The 14,708-nt window shown below is 41.3% G+C and overlaps 1 protein-coding gene across 1 annotated transcript in view; it reads right to left on the reverse strand.

Moving 5' to 3' along the window:
- Positions 1 to 8,212: 8,212 nt before the first annotated feature.
- Positions 8,213 to 14,708, reverse strand: part of SEC63 (SEC63 homolog, protein translocation regulator) — a 76,287-nt gene continuing 69,791 nt past the window's right edge. Inside the window, exons 20-21 of the mRNA XM_030316076.2 lie at positions 10,770 to 10,874; positions 8,213 to 9,757 (exon numbers count right to left, since the gene is read on the reverse strand). Of these exons, the coding sequence (XP_030171936.1) occupies positions 9,614 to 9,757; positions 10,770 to 10,874 (249 nt within the window). The 3' untranslated portion in view covers positions 8,213 to 9,613. The remainder of the gene's footprint in view (positions 9,758 to 10,769; positions 10,875 to 14,708) is intronic.

Below are 14,708 nucleotides of genomic sequence, written 5' to 3' on the forward strand. Positions count from 1 at the left end.
CCGGTTGGCCCAGGCTTTGCTAGACCCACATCAAAGTTCAGCTCCTTTCTCACCCCATCCTGCTTCATCCCTGTTTTATTCACAATAAACATCTTGATTTTTTTTTTTTTTTTTGAGAGAGAGAGACAGCGCATGTGTGCTTGCGTGCACACACGCACCCATGCAATTAGGAGAAGGGCAGAGGGAGAGGGAGAGAGAATATCAAGCAGGCTCCAAGCCCAGTGCAGAGCCTGACACAGGGCTCGATCTCACGACCCTGAGCCAAAATCAAGAGTCGGACTCTACACTGACTGAGCCACCCAAGTGCCCTGACATCTTGCTTCTTAATAAACATCTGGTACCACAAACTCCTTCTCAGTGTCTGTTTCTGAAGGACTCGATCTGTGGCACAAACTGTCTTTTCAAGCCTATTGCTGATTTTCCTATTGAGTTGTCTTTTTTTCTTCTTACTAATTTGTAGGAGTCTTTTGTTTAGTATGGATTCAAGTCCTTTGTCAATGACGTGTGTGGCAAATATCTTTTCCCACTCTAGGGCTTTCGTTTTTCACTTCTTTATTGTGTCTTTGAAGAACAAAAGTCCTTCATTTGGATGTAATTCGATTTCTCAAATTTTTTTCCTTTTTAGACATGCCCTTTGTGTCCTACCCTGAGGTCATAAAAATCTCTTATATTCTAAAAGCTTTCATTGTTTTGCCTTTCAAATTTAGATTTACAAGCCACCTGGAATTAATTGTTTCATAAGGGATGAGACAGAGGCCATGTGTCAGTTCCCCCCCACTCCCCCGCCACCCCCGAATGGGTATCCTATTGTCCCAGCTCCACATTTTGAAAACACTTTCCTTTCCTTCACTGTTCTGCAATGCCAACTTGTCACGTATACCAGGTGTGTGAGTCTGTCCACATGTGCAGGGCTGTTTCTGGATTTCCCTTCTGTATCACTGGCTTTTTTGCTTTTGTCCCAATACCACCCTGTCCTCGTTCCCATTCCTGTTCAAGCCCCCTTGGAACAGGGTTTTGCCTCCAGCTGTTCCACTGCAATTGCTCTTAGGAAAATCTCAGGTCAATTCTCAGCTGTCATTTTACTTTCTTTCTGAGCAGTAGGTGACACCAATGGCACCCCTTCTCCTGACACAGTGTCCTCCTGGTCACTGCACTCTTGGTTTTCCTGCTCTCCTTCTCTGCCTTCCCCCCTCCCCGCCTCCAACCCTGTAATGTCAACCCCCCTCAAGGCCCAGACCTCTACTCCTATTTCTTTAGGGATCCCATCCAGCATGTAAATGCCATTTAACCCCAAATTTGTATTTCTTTTTTTTTTTTTTTTAATTTTTTTTTTCCAACGTTTATTTATTTTTGGGACAGAGAGAGACAGAGCATGAACGGGGGAGGGGCAGAGAGAGAGGGAGACACAGAATCGGAAACAGGCTCCAGACTCTGAGCCATCAGCCCAGAGCCTGATGCGGGGCTCGAACTCCCGGACCGCGAGTTCGTGACCTGGCTGAAGTCGGACGCTTAACCGACTGCGCCACCCAGGCGCCCCCCAAATTTGTATTTCTAACTGGACTTTGTTCTCAAACCCGACTCCTACATCTAGCCACCTCCCTAAGATTTTCATATGAAGAATCTCAATCTAACATATCAAAACAGGACTTCTAATTTTTCCTCCCAGATCTGTTCCACCTCTTGCCTTTACCTTCTCAGCTGATGGCAACTCCCTCCTTCCACTTGTTCAGACACATCCTTAGCAGCATCCTTACTCCCTTCTTTCTCTCATAGCAGCACATCCGACTCATTGGGCGAGCCTGCTGGCTTTACCTTCAAATATGCACAGCCCAAATCCAAACACTGCCCCCTACCTCCACGGCTGCCACACCGTCCACGGCTGCCACACCATCGGAGCCTCCGTATGGGCTGAGGCACAGCTACACTACCTCACCTATTGCCTTGTAATGTATATAAAAACTTCAGGGAGGTTTCTGCAGTAACCTCACTGGGTCTTCCTGCTTCAAGCCCCCTCTCTTTAGTCTGTTTCTGTTTGTTTGTTTGTTTTAAACACAACAGCCAGAGGAATCCTTTTCAGACACAAGCAGATCCCGTCCCTCCCTTGCTCAAAAACTTGCAGTGGCTCCCACTTCACCCAGAGTAGAAGCTGATGTCCTTACAAGGGCCTACAGGGCCCAGCCTGCTGTGACTTTGCTCTCTCTCCCCTGATTCACTCTGATCCACTCCCTGGCCTCTTGAGTGCTCTGCATACAGGCCAGGCCGCTAGTGTCTTGGAGCCTGTGTGTTTGCTTTGCCCTCTGTCCAGAACACTCTGCCCCCAGATGTGTATGGCTAACTTCTTCATTCCTTCAAGCCTTGACCCAGATGTCAGCCTTGAGATGAGGCCCGTCTTGACCATGAAAACTGAAACTGTCCTCCCTGCCTTCTTTACCTTTCTCTACTTCTTTTTCCATTACACTTAGCAAGTTCAGATATACTATTTACATTACTTACCTGTTACGTTTATTGTTCATTCTTTACCCCCTGGTAGAATGCATGGCAGGGATCTTTTCCTGCTTTTTCTCTTCTGTTCTCTTTGTGTCCCAAGCACCTGGAACAGCAAACAATAGTTTACTATTAGCTTTGTCCTCTGCCCCTCCCTACACCCTCAGGCCCCAGGCCCTGGAGCCCGAGAGGAACCTCCTTTGGGGAGGAGGGTGCTTCCTATGGTGGCTCTGCTGTGGGAGGCTGTGTGGCACAGGTAGACACATGGGTTGTGGACTGTGTGCAGCAGCCTGTATGGAAAGGTGCCTGCCTCCCTGCTCCAGTTTTGTCACCAGCTGTGACGAGTCACTTCTCTTCTCTGGGTCTTCCTTTCTAGGTCTCTCCCTCACATCAACACCTGGCCCTCTGTGGGTAAAACCGGGAGGGCAATTTACTTCAAACTAGAGCTGAAGAGAAGTCATTAACTTCCCACAACAGTGCCACCCCACGGAGGTAGCTCCCAAGACCAAAAGCCAGGGATTTTGGGGGCGCCTGGGTGGCTCAGTCAGTTGAGCATCTGACTTCAACTCAGGTCATGATCTCAGGGTTTGTGAATTCAAGCCCCGCTGTCAACCCAGAGCCCGCTTCAGATCCTCTGTTCCCTTGCCCTCTGCCCCTTCCCCATTCGCGTTCTCGGTCTCAAAAATAAACATATAAAAATAAAAAAATTTTTAAAAACCCAAAAACAAAATCCAGGGATTTTGTTTCTAGTCCACATTACAGACAGTTTATGTGGACAGTTAGGGAGGATTATAAATACCTTAGTACCAAATGCAAAGTAAACTTTGCAAATCATACTGAGATGGAGGAAGGCTTCCTTTTAAAAAAATTTTTTTTTCTCACTCTAAATTTTTTTCTCTTTAACACACATTCAAAAATCTACTCAAAACTCAGTTTTAGTATTACCAAACCCAAACTCCCATCTGAAATGTGCTCTTCCTGAAGCGTCACTTCTGACATTTAGTGAGCTACCCTGTCATGAAGTCAGCAGACTTGAAAGACGTGGGGGTTTTCAGTGTATAAAGAATGCTGTGAATCATAACACTATAGTTTCATCTCCAATTCTCAAAAGCACTTCGCTGAAAATCACATTAATCCTTGTAATTTCCATGATAATAGGCCTGGATCAGGGTTTTGTGAGGAAGGGGCGGGGTAAGTGGGGCCAGAGCTCCTGGGGATCGTGGGAAAGACTAAGTGCAGAGTTCTGACCCAGGAGTTGGTTGTGGGCAGAGCTACAACTTCAGGACACTTGGGAGGGGTGCCTTGCTTCCCTTTGGCGGGGGCACCCCTCCTAGTGCTACCTCTCCGCTCTGTTTCAGTGTGTGTGTGCTATCGCGTCAAGGAGACCAACTGTAGGCTTCTGGAGAAACTTGGAAAGAGAAGTTCAGCACAGCCAGTGACTGAAGTCCCAAGGACATGGCAGAAAATCAAGAAATAAAAAAGCTGGAGAGACACTAAGAGAACACTGGATGTTAATTATACTGGCATTTCTTTTTTAAAGGCTGGAGAAACTTTGGATGCGATTATAAAGTAAGTAGACTAATTTTACAAAGATATAGATGCAAACTAATGCATAGAAATGAGGGAGACTATAGTTATCCTGGTAATATTATTGGATGTCTCAAATGCAGCTCAATGATCATGATTTTTAAAGTCTCGCATTAAATTTTAGTCACATGCCTCATTCTTGATCAAAATGTCTATCAGCAAATTTGAGTCCCCTCCCCATTCATCTGCATAATCTCTAACTTTGACTTTTCACAGTCAAAACCAAAAATAAATCTTCCTTCAAAGGACGATCCCAGGTGCCAGCACGACTCTTGAGAGTATTTCAGAGCTTCCTCAATTTCAACCAAAGTCCAAAGATTCCCTGTAAACAGAGGTACTATGTATTTTGAATTCTGACTTTTGACAATTTTCCACGGGAATCTCATGTTTCTGCACACCTTGTGAGAGGAGGCACAGAGCTTTCTTGTTCCAGACTATCTTTTTATGTAGGAAACAACCTTGGGAGAGAGTTTTCCCCTCTTGGACAGCCTTGCTTGCATGCCCTTTAAAAGACTAGGCTTCCTGAGCTGGAAATTCCTCAGCTGTGACATCCTCTACCTGGGCTACTCGGCATCGCCCCCATGGAACTTGGAAGACCAGAGGAGCAGATGAGGAACAAGAAGCTCACGCAGCCAGAGAGCCTTCTGACCTGGGACTCTCCTGTCTTTGGCCAACGTCCATGACACTGTGGCAGGTTAACTTGTTAGCTTGCACACAGCGTCTGACCCTTCATAGTTGTTGACACCAGTCACCCCCGAAACTTAAATCTCATAGAATAAAAGGATTTCTTTGTCCTACCTGATTTTCCACCTCTCTCAGGCAAACGATCTAATACAATTCCAGTGCAATGAATACGTATGAATTGTCTTCTGGAGTTTGTTGCAAATGCACTTACTATTTCCAGCCAGAAAAATGAGAGTTAATATAATGTATTAAAAGACATATATAAGAGAGACAATGGTTAGATAGGACTAAAAGAGGTTAAAGGGGAAGAAGGTAATCCTAGAAGGTGGAAATAAAATCGCAAAGCACATATTTAATTTTGGTTTAGTCCCACAAGCGAAACCCTTCTTTGCTTAATTGAAAATTGTGGCCCTATCGCCCTCTACCGGAACCAGACTGGAAACTACAGGGAAATTGTTTGAAGTTGCTCTTCATGGAATCTGCTCACATCTCTGTTATGCATTGCTACCACTTTCCAGACTTTAAAGTATAAACCTCAGGTGTTCAGAAAGATAAAGGAACACAGCTCCCTTTGCATCTGCAGCCTGACAGGTTAATGCTGAACCACCTCATGCTGAAAAGAGAGTGGGCAGTCCTTCCCAATACTCACCTTTAATTTGTAGCAGCCAGATTACAGGACCACTAACAGAACCACTAACAGTAGCCTTTGCTGGACATCCCAACAGGTCGTCCCTAGCACTTCTGCCTCCACCTACCCCACTTCTATTCCATGGACATCTGCTTAGAACCCTTCCCTCATCTATTAACCCCATCACCAAACCTATTCAGTTCCATCTCAGAAAGTATCACTTTGCTCCTGGGCCCTACAGGACTAGATGGAATGCCAACTCTTCCAGCAGAGTAACATCACACTGTGAACTCAAACGGTGAGTGCCAGAAGTCCAAACCTTCATTTTAGTTTAAATGTTACCCTATCTAGGGGCGCCTGGGTGGCTCAGTTGGTTGAGCAGCTGACTTCAGCTCATGATCTCACAGCTCATGAGTTCGAGCCCCGTGTCAGGGTCTGTGCTGACAGCTTGGAGCCTGGAGCCTGCTTCGGATTCTGTCTCCCTCTTGCTCTGCCCCTAACCCACTCACATTCTGTCTCTGTCTCTCTCAAAAATAAATAAACATTAAAAAAATAAATAAAATAAATGTCACCCTAACTGTACCTAAAAGCAGCCTGCCTAAATGTTTTGATCATGCACTGAAATCAGAAAAAAATATATAATGCACCAATAAATGTATTATTTATTTACAAATTATATAAGTGTACAATTGTACAATATATTATGTACATTATAAAACACACAAAAATAGAAATTTAAAAGGATGAGAGTAAATACAAATAACCATTTTACCTTTTCCCCACGGACTGATTATCTGCATACCCCAGGGATATATAACACACCCACCTGAAACCACAGCCCTAAAGCATGCCAAGGATTGCTGTATTTGGATTTTTAGCTCAAGTTACAGAAAAATGTGCAAGATCATAGCTTTTACAGTTTTGCAAAATAGCCCTAATATCTACTTTAAATGTGTGAAGATGTTTGACACTAACTTAAGACACATTAGGACCAATCACCACACAGCCAATGAAATGGTACTTTATGGTTCAATGTTAGCTGTTTCATCTTAAGGCAAACTTAAATGGGGGTTTCATAGAGTTAAGTAAGAATATTTGGGGACAAAAATGCTTTCAAGAAATACTTAAAGGATGATGATTTGCCTGTTTAAGAAAAGCAAAAAACAAAAAACAGCTAGTACCTAAAAAAGTAATTCCTCTGCCTACAGTGGAAAAGACTTTAAAAGCGGTGGGGGAGGGGGGGGAGGGCATCCCAAACAATGACCATTAGCTAATGCAAACGGTTTAGAATGGATTGCCACACATCTGCCTGTCCTAATATCAGTGAGTCCTTAAGAACATGAATTCTTTGATTTCTATAGCCCCAGTATCCAATCATTGCCCTGGAAACATAGAAACGCAGTGAATATATGACATATGATGAACAACCCCTCAAATACATAGACTGCGGAGTTACATTTGAAATAACTGTTGCGAAAGAACACTTCAGCATCTGGTTTTGATTTGTTGAAGCAAAGAACTAGATAGACATCATGGTCAGCAATACACTCAGAGAGTTTCATTACATTCCTCAACATCCTCCCACATCTTTTCCCCATCAGTCAGTCCTTTGGCATCCCGCAACCCACATTGCTTCCACCCAACGTCTGAGCTTCCCGCCATGCAGCAGAGTAAAACAGCAAGCCAGGCTTGTCCTTCTCCACCCCTTAGTGCAAGCTGGGAGAAATGTAAGGGTATTACCCCACACAAAGTGCTCCTTAATTTTAAAAAGTTATTCATGAAAACTTAAAAACTTTGTAGAAAGGACATGAACATCTGACTTTTGAGATTGGGATATACACATGACAAACACCATGGGGCCTCAATCAAGTTTTATAACACTAAACCTTACAACTGCTAGACTTTCAAGTGTGGTCTCCTCATGGAAGAGTTATCTTCTAATAGGTACTTCGCCAATTTAGAGAAATAAAAATACTACACAATTTAAATAAATTTCATAAATAACGTTTCACTTTGTGTACACAGTTTTCATCTGTATGCTCGATTATTCTGTTGACAAAATAGTTTCTTGATGAAAACAAAACTGAAACTACACTAAGAGTTTCCATTAGATTAATGCAAACCAGGGTCAGTTATCAAATCTTGATCAGGAGAAGACAGGATATGGAGTTTAGAGATTTGCTGAAGAGACGGGGGAACCATAAACTGAAGGCTCAGTTCTTTCACTATTGCAATACGGAGGGTTTTTTTTTTTTACCTAAAGTACTTATTAGAGGATAATGTACTTACTTGGTTGGGAAGTACATATAGATCACCCAGAGGGCAGAGGAAAACAGACTAGTGGCATTTTCTAAGGTCAAGGTGATGCTGTTTTTTTAAGTACTATGGTGAGTTACTAGGTTGTGAAATCATCCTCTCTAAACACAGAAAGCCTCTGTAAGACAAAATGGCTACTAGAATAGAAATACTTTCTTGAAAATTATCTTTTAAGAAAACCAGGACATGTGTACATTACACACTGGTTCGTTCACACGTTTTCTTGAACAACTCCTTTTGCTTGATGCTACGGGCAGGGCTCACTGCCTTCTACCACACTTAGGTGACCAGCAGCTGTCTGACAGTCTCACCTTCCCGGCAAAACCTAACTCAAAAATTAAACCCTCTACTTGCGAAGAGAAACAACTCCTCAGTGGCACTTCTGCCTGCCAAGGAAGGGTCTAACACCTTTAAAGAGAAAAACAGGTGATGGAGTTTCCAATGGAGAAATCGCTTTGAACATACTGTAGAAAATATTACATCCTAAATTTAGAACCAGGAAAACCATTCATGTTTTTGGTAATTTTCACATTTTATTTCCAACTACTGCAGTAACAAAACACCAGTGGTAATTCTGAATGGAAAGTGGCAACCTTTTAAATCAGTAAGGTCACAAAATCAGTATTCCAACAGTACTTTGGCCTATGGAGATTTTGATAGGAGAGGGATTATTACAATCAGTCCTGTAATATTACAGACATATGCTTCCTCAGTAACTAGTAATAAAAATACTCATCTTACCTCAGTGATTCATCATGTATACATTCTACTCTCTATAAGCAGTATCCTTCGGGGTTGCAACGTGTGAGGGGGAAACTCCTCCCACTCATACGGTTTTCTATGCCATACAGACACAGTGGCCACTTGAGCAGTAATGGACATTATTAAATTTTAGTTGAAAAATAAAAGAATGAATTATCCTATTATATGCTTTCTCTGGGAGTAAAAAGACACACCGTTACAAATGTAAAATGAGTCAAACTTCTATTTTATTGACAGGAGTCCAAAATGAATACAAAAAAATGCCTCCACTGCATGTTATCTATTTTTTTCCTTAAAAGCCTTCTGAGTCAGGTAGATTAAAAGCTAAGAATGTATTTTAGCTTTTATAGTGAACCTTTTAAAAAAGGCTTAATAACATGAGTCACCAACATCAGAGAACATATGGTCCCACACTCATTTTTAGACCTATAGTTTATAAAAAGAATTAGATCCTGCACTGATCTGCTAAAATAGAGGCTTAAAAATGTTTTAAGCCATTAAAAGCCATTTTATAACCTAATAACTCTGGGCAATTAAGAAAAGGAAAATCCCCAAATGTAGCCCTCTGTATTATGTGGAATGTGACAGAATGCCAACTTATGACCAAGATAGATAAAAATAAAAAGTTTAAAGCTATGAATAGAGCTGTTATAAATAGTCTTGTATCACTGCAAAATGTCAATAAAATGAATGATAGAGCTTATCAAAAGATTAAAACTTGAGCAGATGTTACTTAAAACGTATGTGTGGTGTTTATCATCCTCTAATGTTTGCTACAAACTAAAGCTAAACAAAGAAAAGTTGCTCACTTATAGATTGGTTTTCATGTACCTTTACTTTTACTGGGACCATAAAATGATCAGATAATACATAGCCCACACTTCTGGACAGTTATAACAAAGGGTTTATTATCGTTTGCAGATGAAATAAATGCACCATCTCATTCATATGTGAAAGGCTCTAACAAGCCTTAAGCGTTTCGGACTGCACCAAGGCACCACCACTGCCCAGTTGTATTATGCACCCATTTCGAGTAAAGAACTAATACCTCCCTCAACAGCAGTTCTGCACTGTTTCTGGTTTATTATACACTTCCGAAACAGCAAAAATTTGCAAGTATGTGCAAATATTGTGGTCCAGTCATAGTACTGCTTAGTCATCATCTTCCTCCTCTTCTTCCTCTTCCTCAAAGCTATCTTCAAAGCCCTCGCTGTCTTCCTGGTCTTCATCCCCCTCTATTGCTGTATCCCACTGTGGGTGATTTTCCGGTACAGGCTTAGCCTCGTGAACTTCCAACTATAAAGAAGAATTAAATGCAGACATGAGAAATTTGGGAGGAATAGTGAAGAAATATATGATAAAAGATTTTCTTTGACTGCCACAATTATAAAGAAATAGATTTTATGGTTCTAACTCTAAATTTAACATATTTGCTTATAACAGACATTCATCCCAGAAATAAAAAGGCAATCTACTAACATGCAAATGTCATTAAATTTCTAATACAATTTGACATTTTAATTTTACAGAAACTATACTATTTACTCTGTAGCATGGAAGATTAATAATTGTGACTCTTGAGCAACAACAAGGTATGTCTCAAGAAGTCTGCTGAGGGAAGAAAACCTCAAGTGTGACTTTTGCAGCCTCCAGCTTCCTGAAATAAAATTCTGTAGACAATGGAAAGAAATAGGATATCCTCGTGGGAGAAAAACAGGCATGCCTTTACCAGCTCTCTATACTTTGGGACTCCCAGCACACAGAGCAGTAATACTTCAATACAGCTTTTACACAAAAGAATGCCTTTTATAAAAACCTCAAGGGAAACTGGTAAACACTGACAGGAATGTACTTCAAATGATACTTACACAAAGTATATACTCTGATAAAAAACAAATTAGTTTTAGAAATTAATAAACACTCCAAAAGAACCTGTGGGAAAATACATGTGCTTTTCTTAAAAAAAAAAAAAAAAAAAAAGAAAAGAAAAAAAGAACCCAGCTGGTGAGGCCCTATAAAGTTATAGCATATAAAAGCATATTAAGAGTATCTCTTAAGTAATTTATAGTTAACATTCTAAATCCTTCTAATAATTCATTTTCAAGGTTCTAAAATATTATACTCCTTTAACTCAACAACTTAAGTTAATTATGGAAAGAGCAGGCCATCAAGAATATCATATATAAAGTATAAGATGACATCTTTTTCCCTCTGTTACTCTGCATTTCAAAACTAGAAATGCTTCCCTAGTATATTAAGCACTTATTCAAACAGGAAACCGTATTTATTGAAGAGTCACTATTATTACCTTCAGGGGTTTAATCTGATCCAAACCCATATAGGAGTCTGATCTCAGAAACACTGTATACTGATAATTTCCAGGCTTGCCTGGTGCAGGAAACTTCAGTTCTACCTAGAAAAAAAAAAACAAACAGCACTTAAAATCCGTATTTGAGAAACGAAAGAAACAACAACTCATTCTTAAAGTTCCTAGGTAAGAGCGTTTAACGGGCAGGTTTATTTACTCAGATGACATAGGGAGCCCTAACAAACATTACAAAAGTTGGAACCCCAACAAATACATATATATATTTATGTCATTTATTATATATACTATGTAAAAAAGAAACCAAATTAGGCAGGACTGATGAGGTTAACTTGTATCTCTGCAATTCAAGAAAACATTTAAAGCAACCAAGTTCTGTATTAACCATCACACCTTGACAACTTGAAGAAATGAAGTAGGGAATAAAGGAAAATAAATTAAATGTAAAAATAACATAGGCTTCACCAAATAGGCAATTCTTGTGTGATTTTCTTATTTCTAAGATAAATGCTATGAGATAATAGAAAATACATGTATTTGTCTCTACCCCCAGTTCCTGGCACAGAGCGAAATCCCTATAATTTCCTAAGTGATAAGAGCACTAGGAACATCTTTTGTTCTAGTATTTGGTCTGTGACCCTGGTTTCTGACACTGAGCTTGTAACACCTGAAGAATTACCTGGATAATAGTAATGTGTTTTGTTCAAATGAGGTGACCCTTGATGAGCACCTAGATGAGGTCTGGTCACCAGAAAGACCAAGCCATGATTAGAAGTCTGGAGCCCTCCTGTGCTGACAGCTCAGAGCCTGGAGGCTGTTTCGGATTCTGTGTCTCCCTCTCTCTCTGCTCCTCCCCTGTTCATGCTCTGTCTCTCTCTGTCTCAGGAATGGATAAACGTTAAAAAAAATTAAAAAAAAAAAAAAAAGAAGTCTGGAGCCCTCAGCCACGGCCACCCATTCTCCAGAGAGGGGCTAGAAACTGAGTTAATGATCCATCATCCCTATGTTGATGAAGCCTCCATAAAAATCCTCAAAGTAAGGGGGTGTTCAGGGAGCTGCCAAGTTGGTGAGTACATGGAAGTGCTGGGAGAATGGTGTGCTCAAAAGAGCATGGAAACTCCATGCTCCTTACCACATACCATGTCCTATGTTATCTCTTCCATTTGAATAGTCCTCTGTATCCTTCATTACATTATTTTATAATAAACTAGCAAGTATGTTCCCGAGTTCTATGAGCCATTCTAGCAAACTGTCAAACCCAAGGAGAGGTTCATGAGAACCCCAATTTATAGCCAGTTGGTCAGAAGTACAGGTGACAACTTGAGACTTGCAATTGGCACATAGAGGGAGAGGGGCAGTCTTATAGAACTGAGCCCTTACCATGCAATATCTGATCCCAACTCCAGATAAAGAGAGTCAGTGTTGAATTAAATTGCAGGACACTCAGCTGGTGTCACAGAAAATTACTTGGTGTGGGGAAAAACCCCTATACCTGGTGTCAAAAGTGCCGTGAGTGTGATAATAGTGTGAGTTACTAAGAAACACACAGGGGAAGTGAGTTTTTCCTTTACAAATGCCCAATGCTGAAAATACCATATGCTTTCACTCATATGTGGAATCTAAAAAACAAATTAATAAACAAAAACCAGAATCTAACCTATAAATACAGAGAAGAAACTGATGGTTGCCAGAGGGAACTGACGGGCAAGGGAAGAGGGGATGGGCAAGATGGGTGAAGGGGAGTAGGAGATACAGGTTTCCAGTTATGGAATGAATAAGTTACATGAACAGAAGGTACAGCCTAGAAAATATAATAAATAATACTGTAATAGCACTGTATGGTCTATAGACAGTAGCTACACACATTGTGAGCATAGTATAACATACAGAGAAGTTGAATCACTATGTTAAACACCTGAAACTAATATAACATTGTATGTCAACTATACCCAAATTAAAAACAAATTTTAAACATGCCCAATGCTTTAAAAAGTCAAGAAGATATTTATTTCCTATCAAATCATAAACTTCATATACAAAGAGTTACAAACTCTTAAGAGTTTCAATTCCAGGGGAAGGAAGATGCCGAGGGAGTAGGAGGACCCTATGCTCTCATCATCCCACAAATATAACTAGATAACTATCAAATCATTCTAAATACCCTAGAAATTGACTTGAAGACTAGCAGAACAAACTCCACAACTAAGGGTAGAAAAGAGGCCACATCAAAGAAGAAAGGAAGTGCGGAGATGTGGTTTGGGCAAGAAATGGATTATGACCACTGTGATGGGGAGGGAGCCAGGGTCGTGAAGACGGGCAAGAGACAGAGACAAACTAGCCACAGAGGAGTGCATGGGGAAAAGGAATCCCCGTAGTAACTGGCTTGGAGAGCACAAGGGCCTGAATTTCTTGAGTTCTTGCAACCAGCAGGGTTTTTAGCCTGGAGTTTTAAAGGTCAGCATACTTGGCTCTGGGAGCACTGGGAGGACATCGGGGCTGCTCTTAGAGAAAAGGCAGGGCAAACAGTCCACAGACATACAGTGTGGAAACAGTGACCGGAAGAGTGCATGGGGTACACAGTGGGGAGTGTATTTGCTCATCTCACAGGGCATTGCTGAGAAACGGCATTCATGGAGAAATCCCTGGCCAGTGCCATTTCCCTCCCCGCCTCTTCAGCATAAGCACAGGGACACCTGCGGGAGCAGCACCAATACTACCTAACTTGCTTACACTAAGCCCCCACCCTCTGCACTCCAGTACAACTGCCCCTCCCAGTCACACTTGCTTCAGCCCCAGCACAGAGGAGCCCCAAGTTTCGCAGGGCCTTGGCTCCCTTGGCGGTGGCAAAAGGACTCATTTCACAAGCAGACCAGAACACACCTAGTTAAAACTCAGTCACGTTCAGGCTAGGGACCAAACACTGCCTACCAACAAAGAGACCCTCTGCAGACAACTGGCTTGCAAAAAAGCAAAGCACACACAGCACACACTGGAGACACCCCCTGAAGCACCAGACCCTGGAGGAACAAGGGACACTACACTGCAAGGCACTACAGGACCTCTTCTAAATAAAGCCATTACCCTCAAGAACAGGAGACACAGCTGACTTTCCTAACACAGAGAGACAGGCACAGGGACTTAGACAAAATGAGAAGACAGAGGAATCTCTCCCAGATGAAAGAACAGGACAAGGCCACAGCAGGAGATGTAAGCAAAACAGATGAAGTAATGCCTGATAGAGAACTTAAAGCAGTGATCATAAGGATACTCACTGGATTTGAGAAAAGAGTAGAGGACCTCAGTGAGACCATTAACACAGAGATAAGGACTAACAGCAGAGATAAAGGGATCAATAAATAAAATAAGAAACACGCCTAATGGAATGAACAGCAGGCTGGCAGATGCAGAGGAACGAATTAATGGCCTAGAAGACAGAACAAGGGAAAGTGATCAAGCTGAACAAACAAAAGAAAGGAGGATTATACAAAATGAGAACAGACCTAGCGAACTCAGTGACTACATCAAACGGCAGTAACATTCACATTACAGGAGTCTCAGAAGAAGACAGAAAAAAGGAGACAGAATTTATTTGAAGAAATAATAGCTGAAAACTTTCCTAATCTGAGAAGGAAACAGATAGTCAGATCCAGGAGGCACAGAGAACCCTCAACAAAATTAACAAAAGCAGACCCACACCAAGACATATTGTAATTAAAATGGCAAAATATAGTAATAAAGAAAAACAATGTTAAAAGCAGCATGAAAAAGAAAAAAAAGACAATTACATACAAAGGAAACCCCATAAGGCTATCAGCAGATTTTTCAGCAGAAACTTTCCAAGCCAGAAAGGAGTGGCATGATATATTCAAAGTGCTGAACGAGGAAAACCTGCAACCAAGAAACACTATCCAGTAAGGCTAT

This window comes from Lynx canadensis, chromosome B2 (assembly GCF_007474595.2).
Source record: "Lynx canadensis isolate LIC74 chromosome B2, mLynCan4.pri.v2, whole genome shotgun sequence".
Classification (NCBI taxonomy): Eukaryota; Metazoa; Chordata; class Mammalia; order Carnivora; family Felidae; genus Lynx; species Lynx canadensis.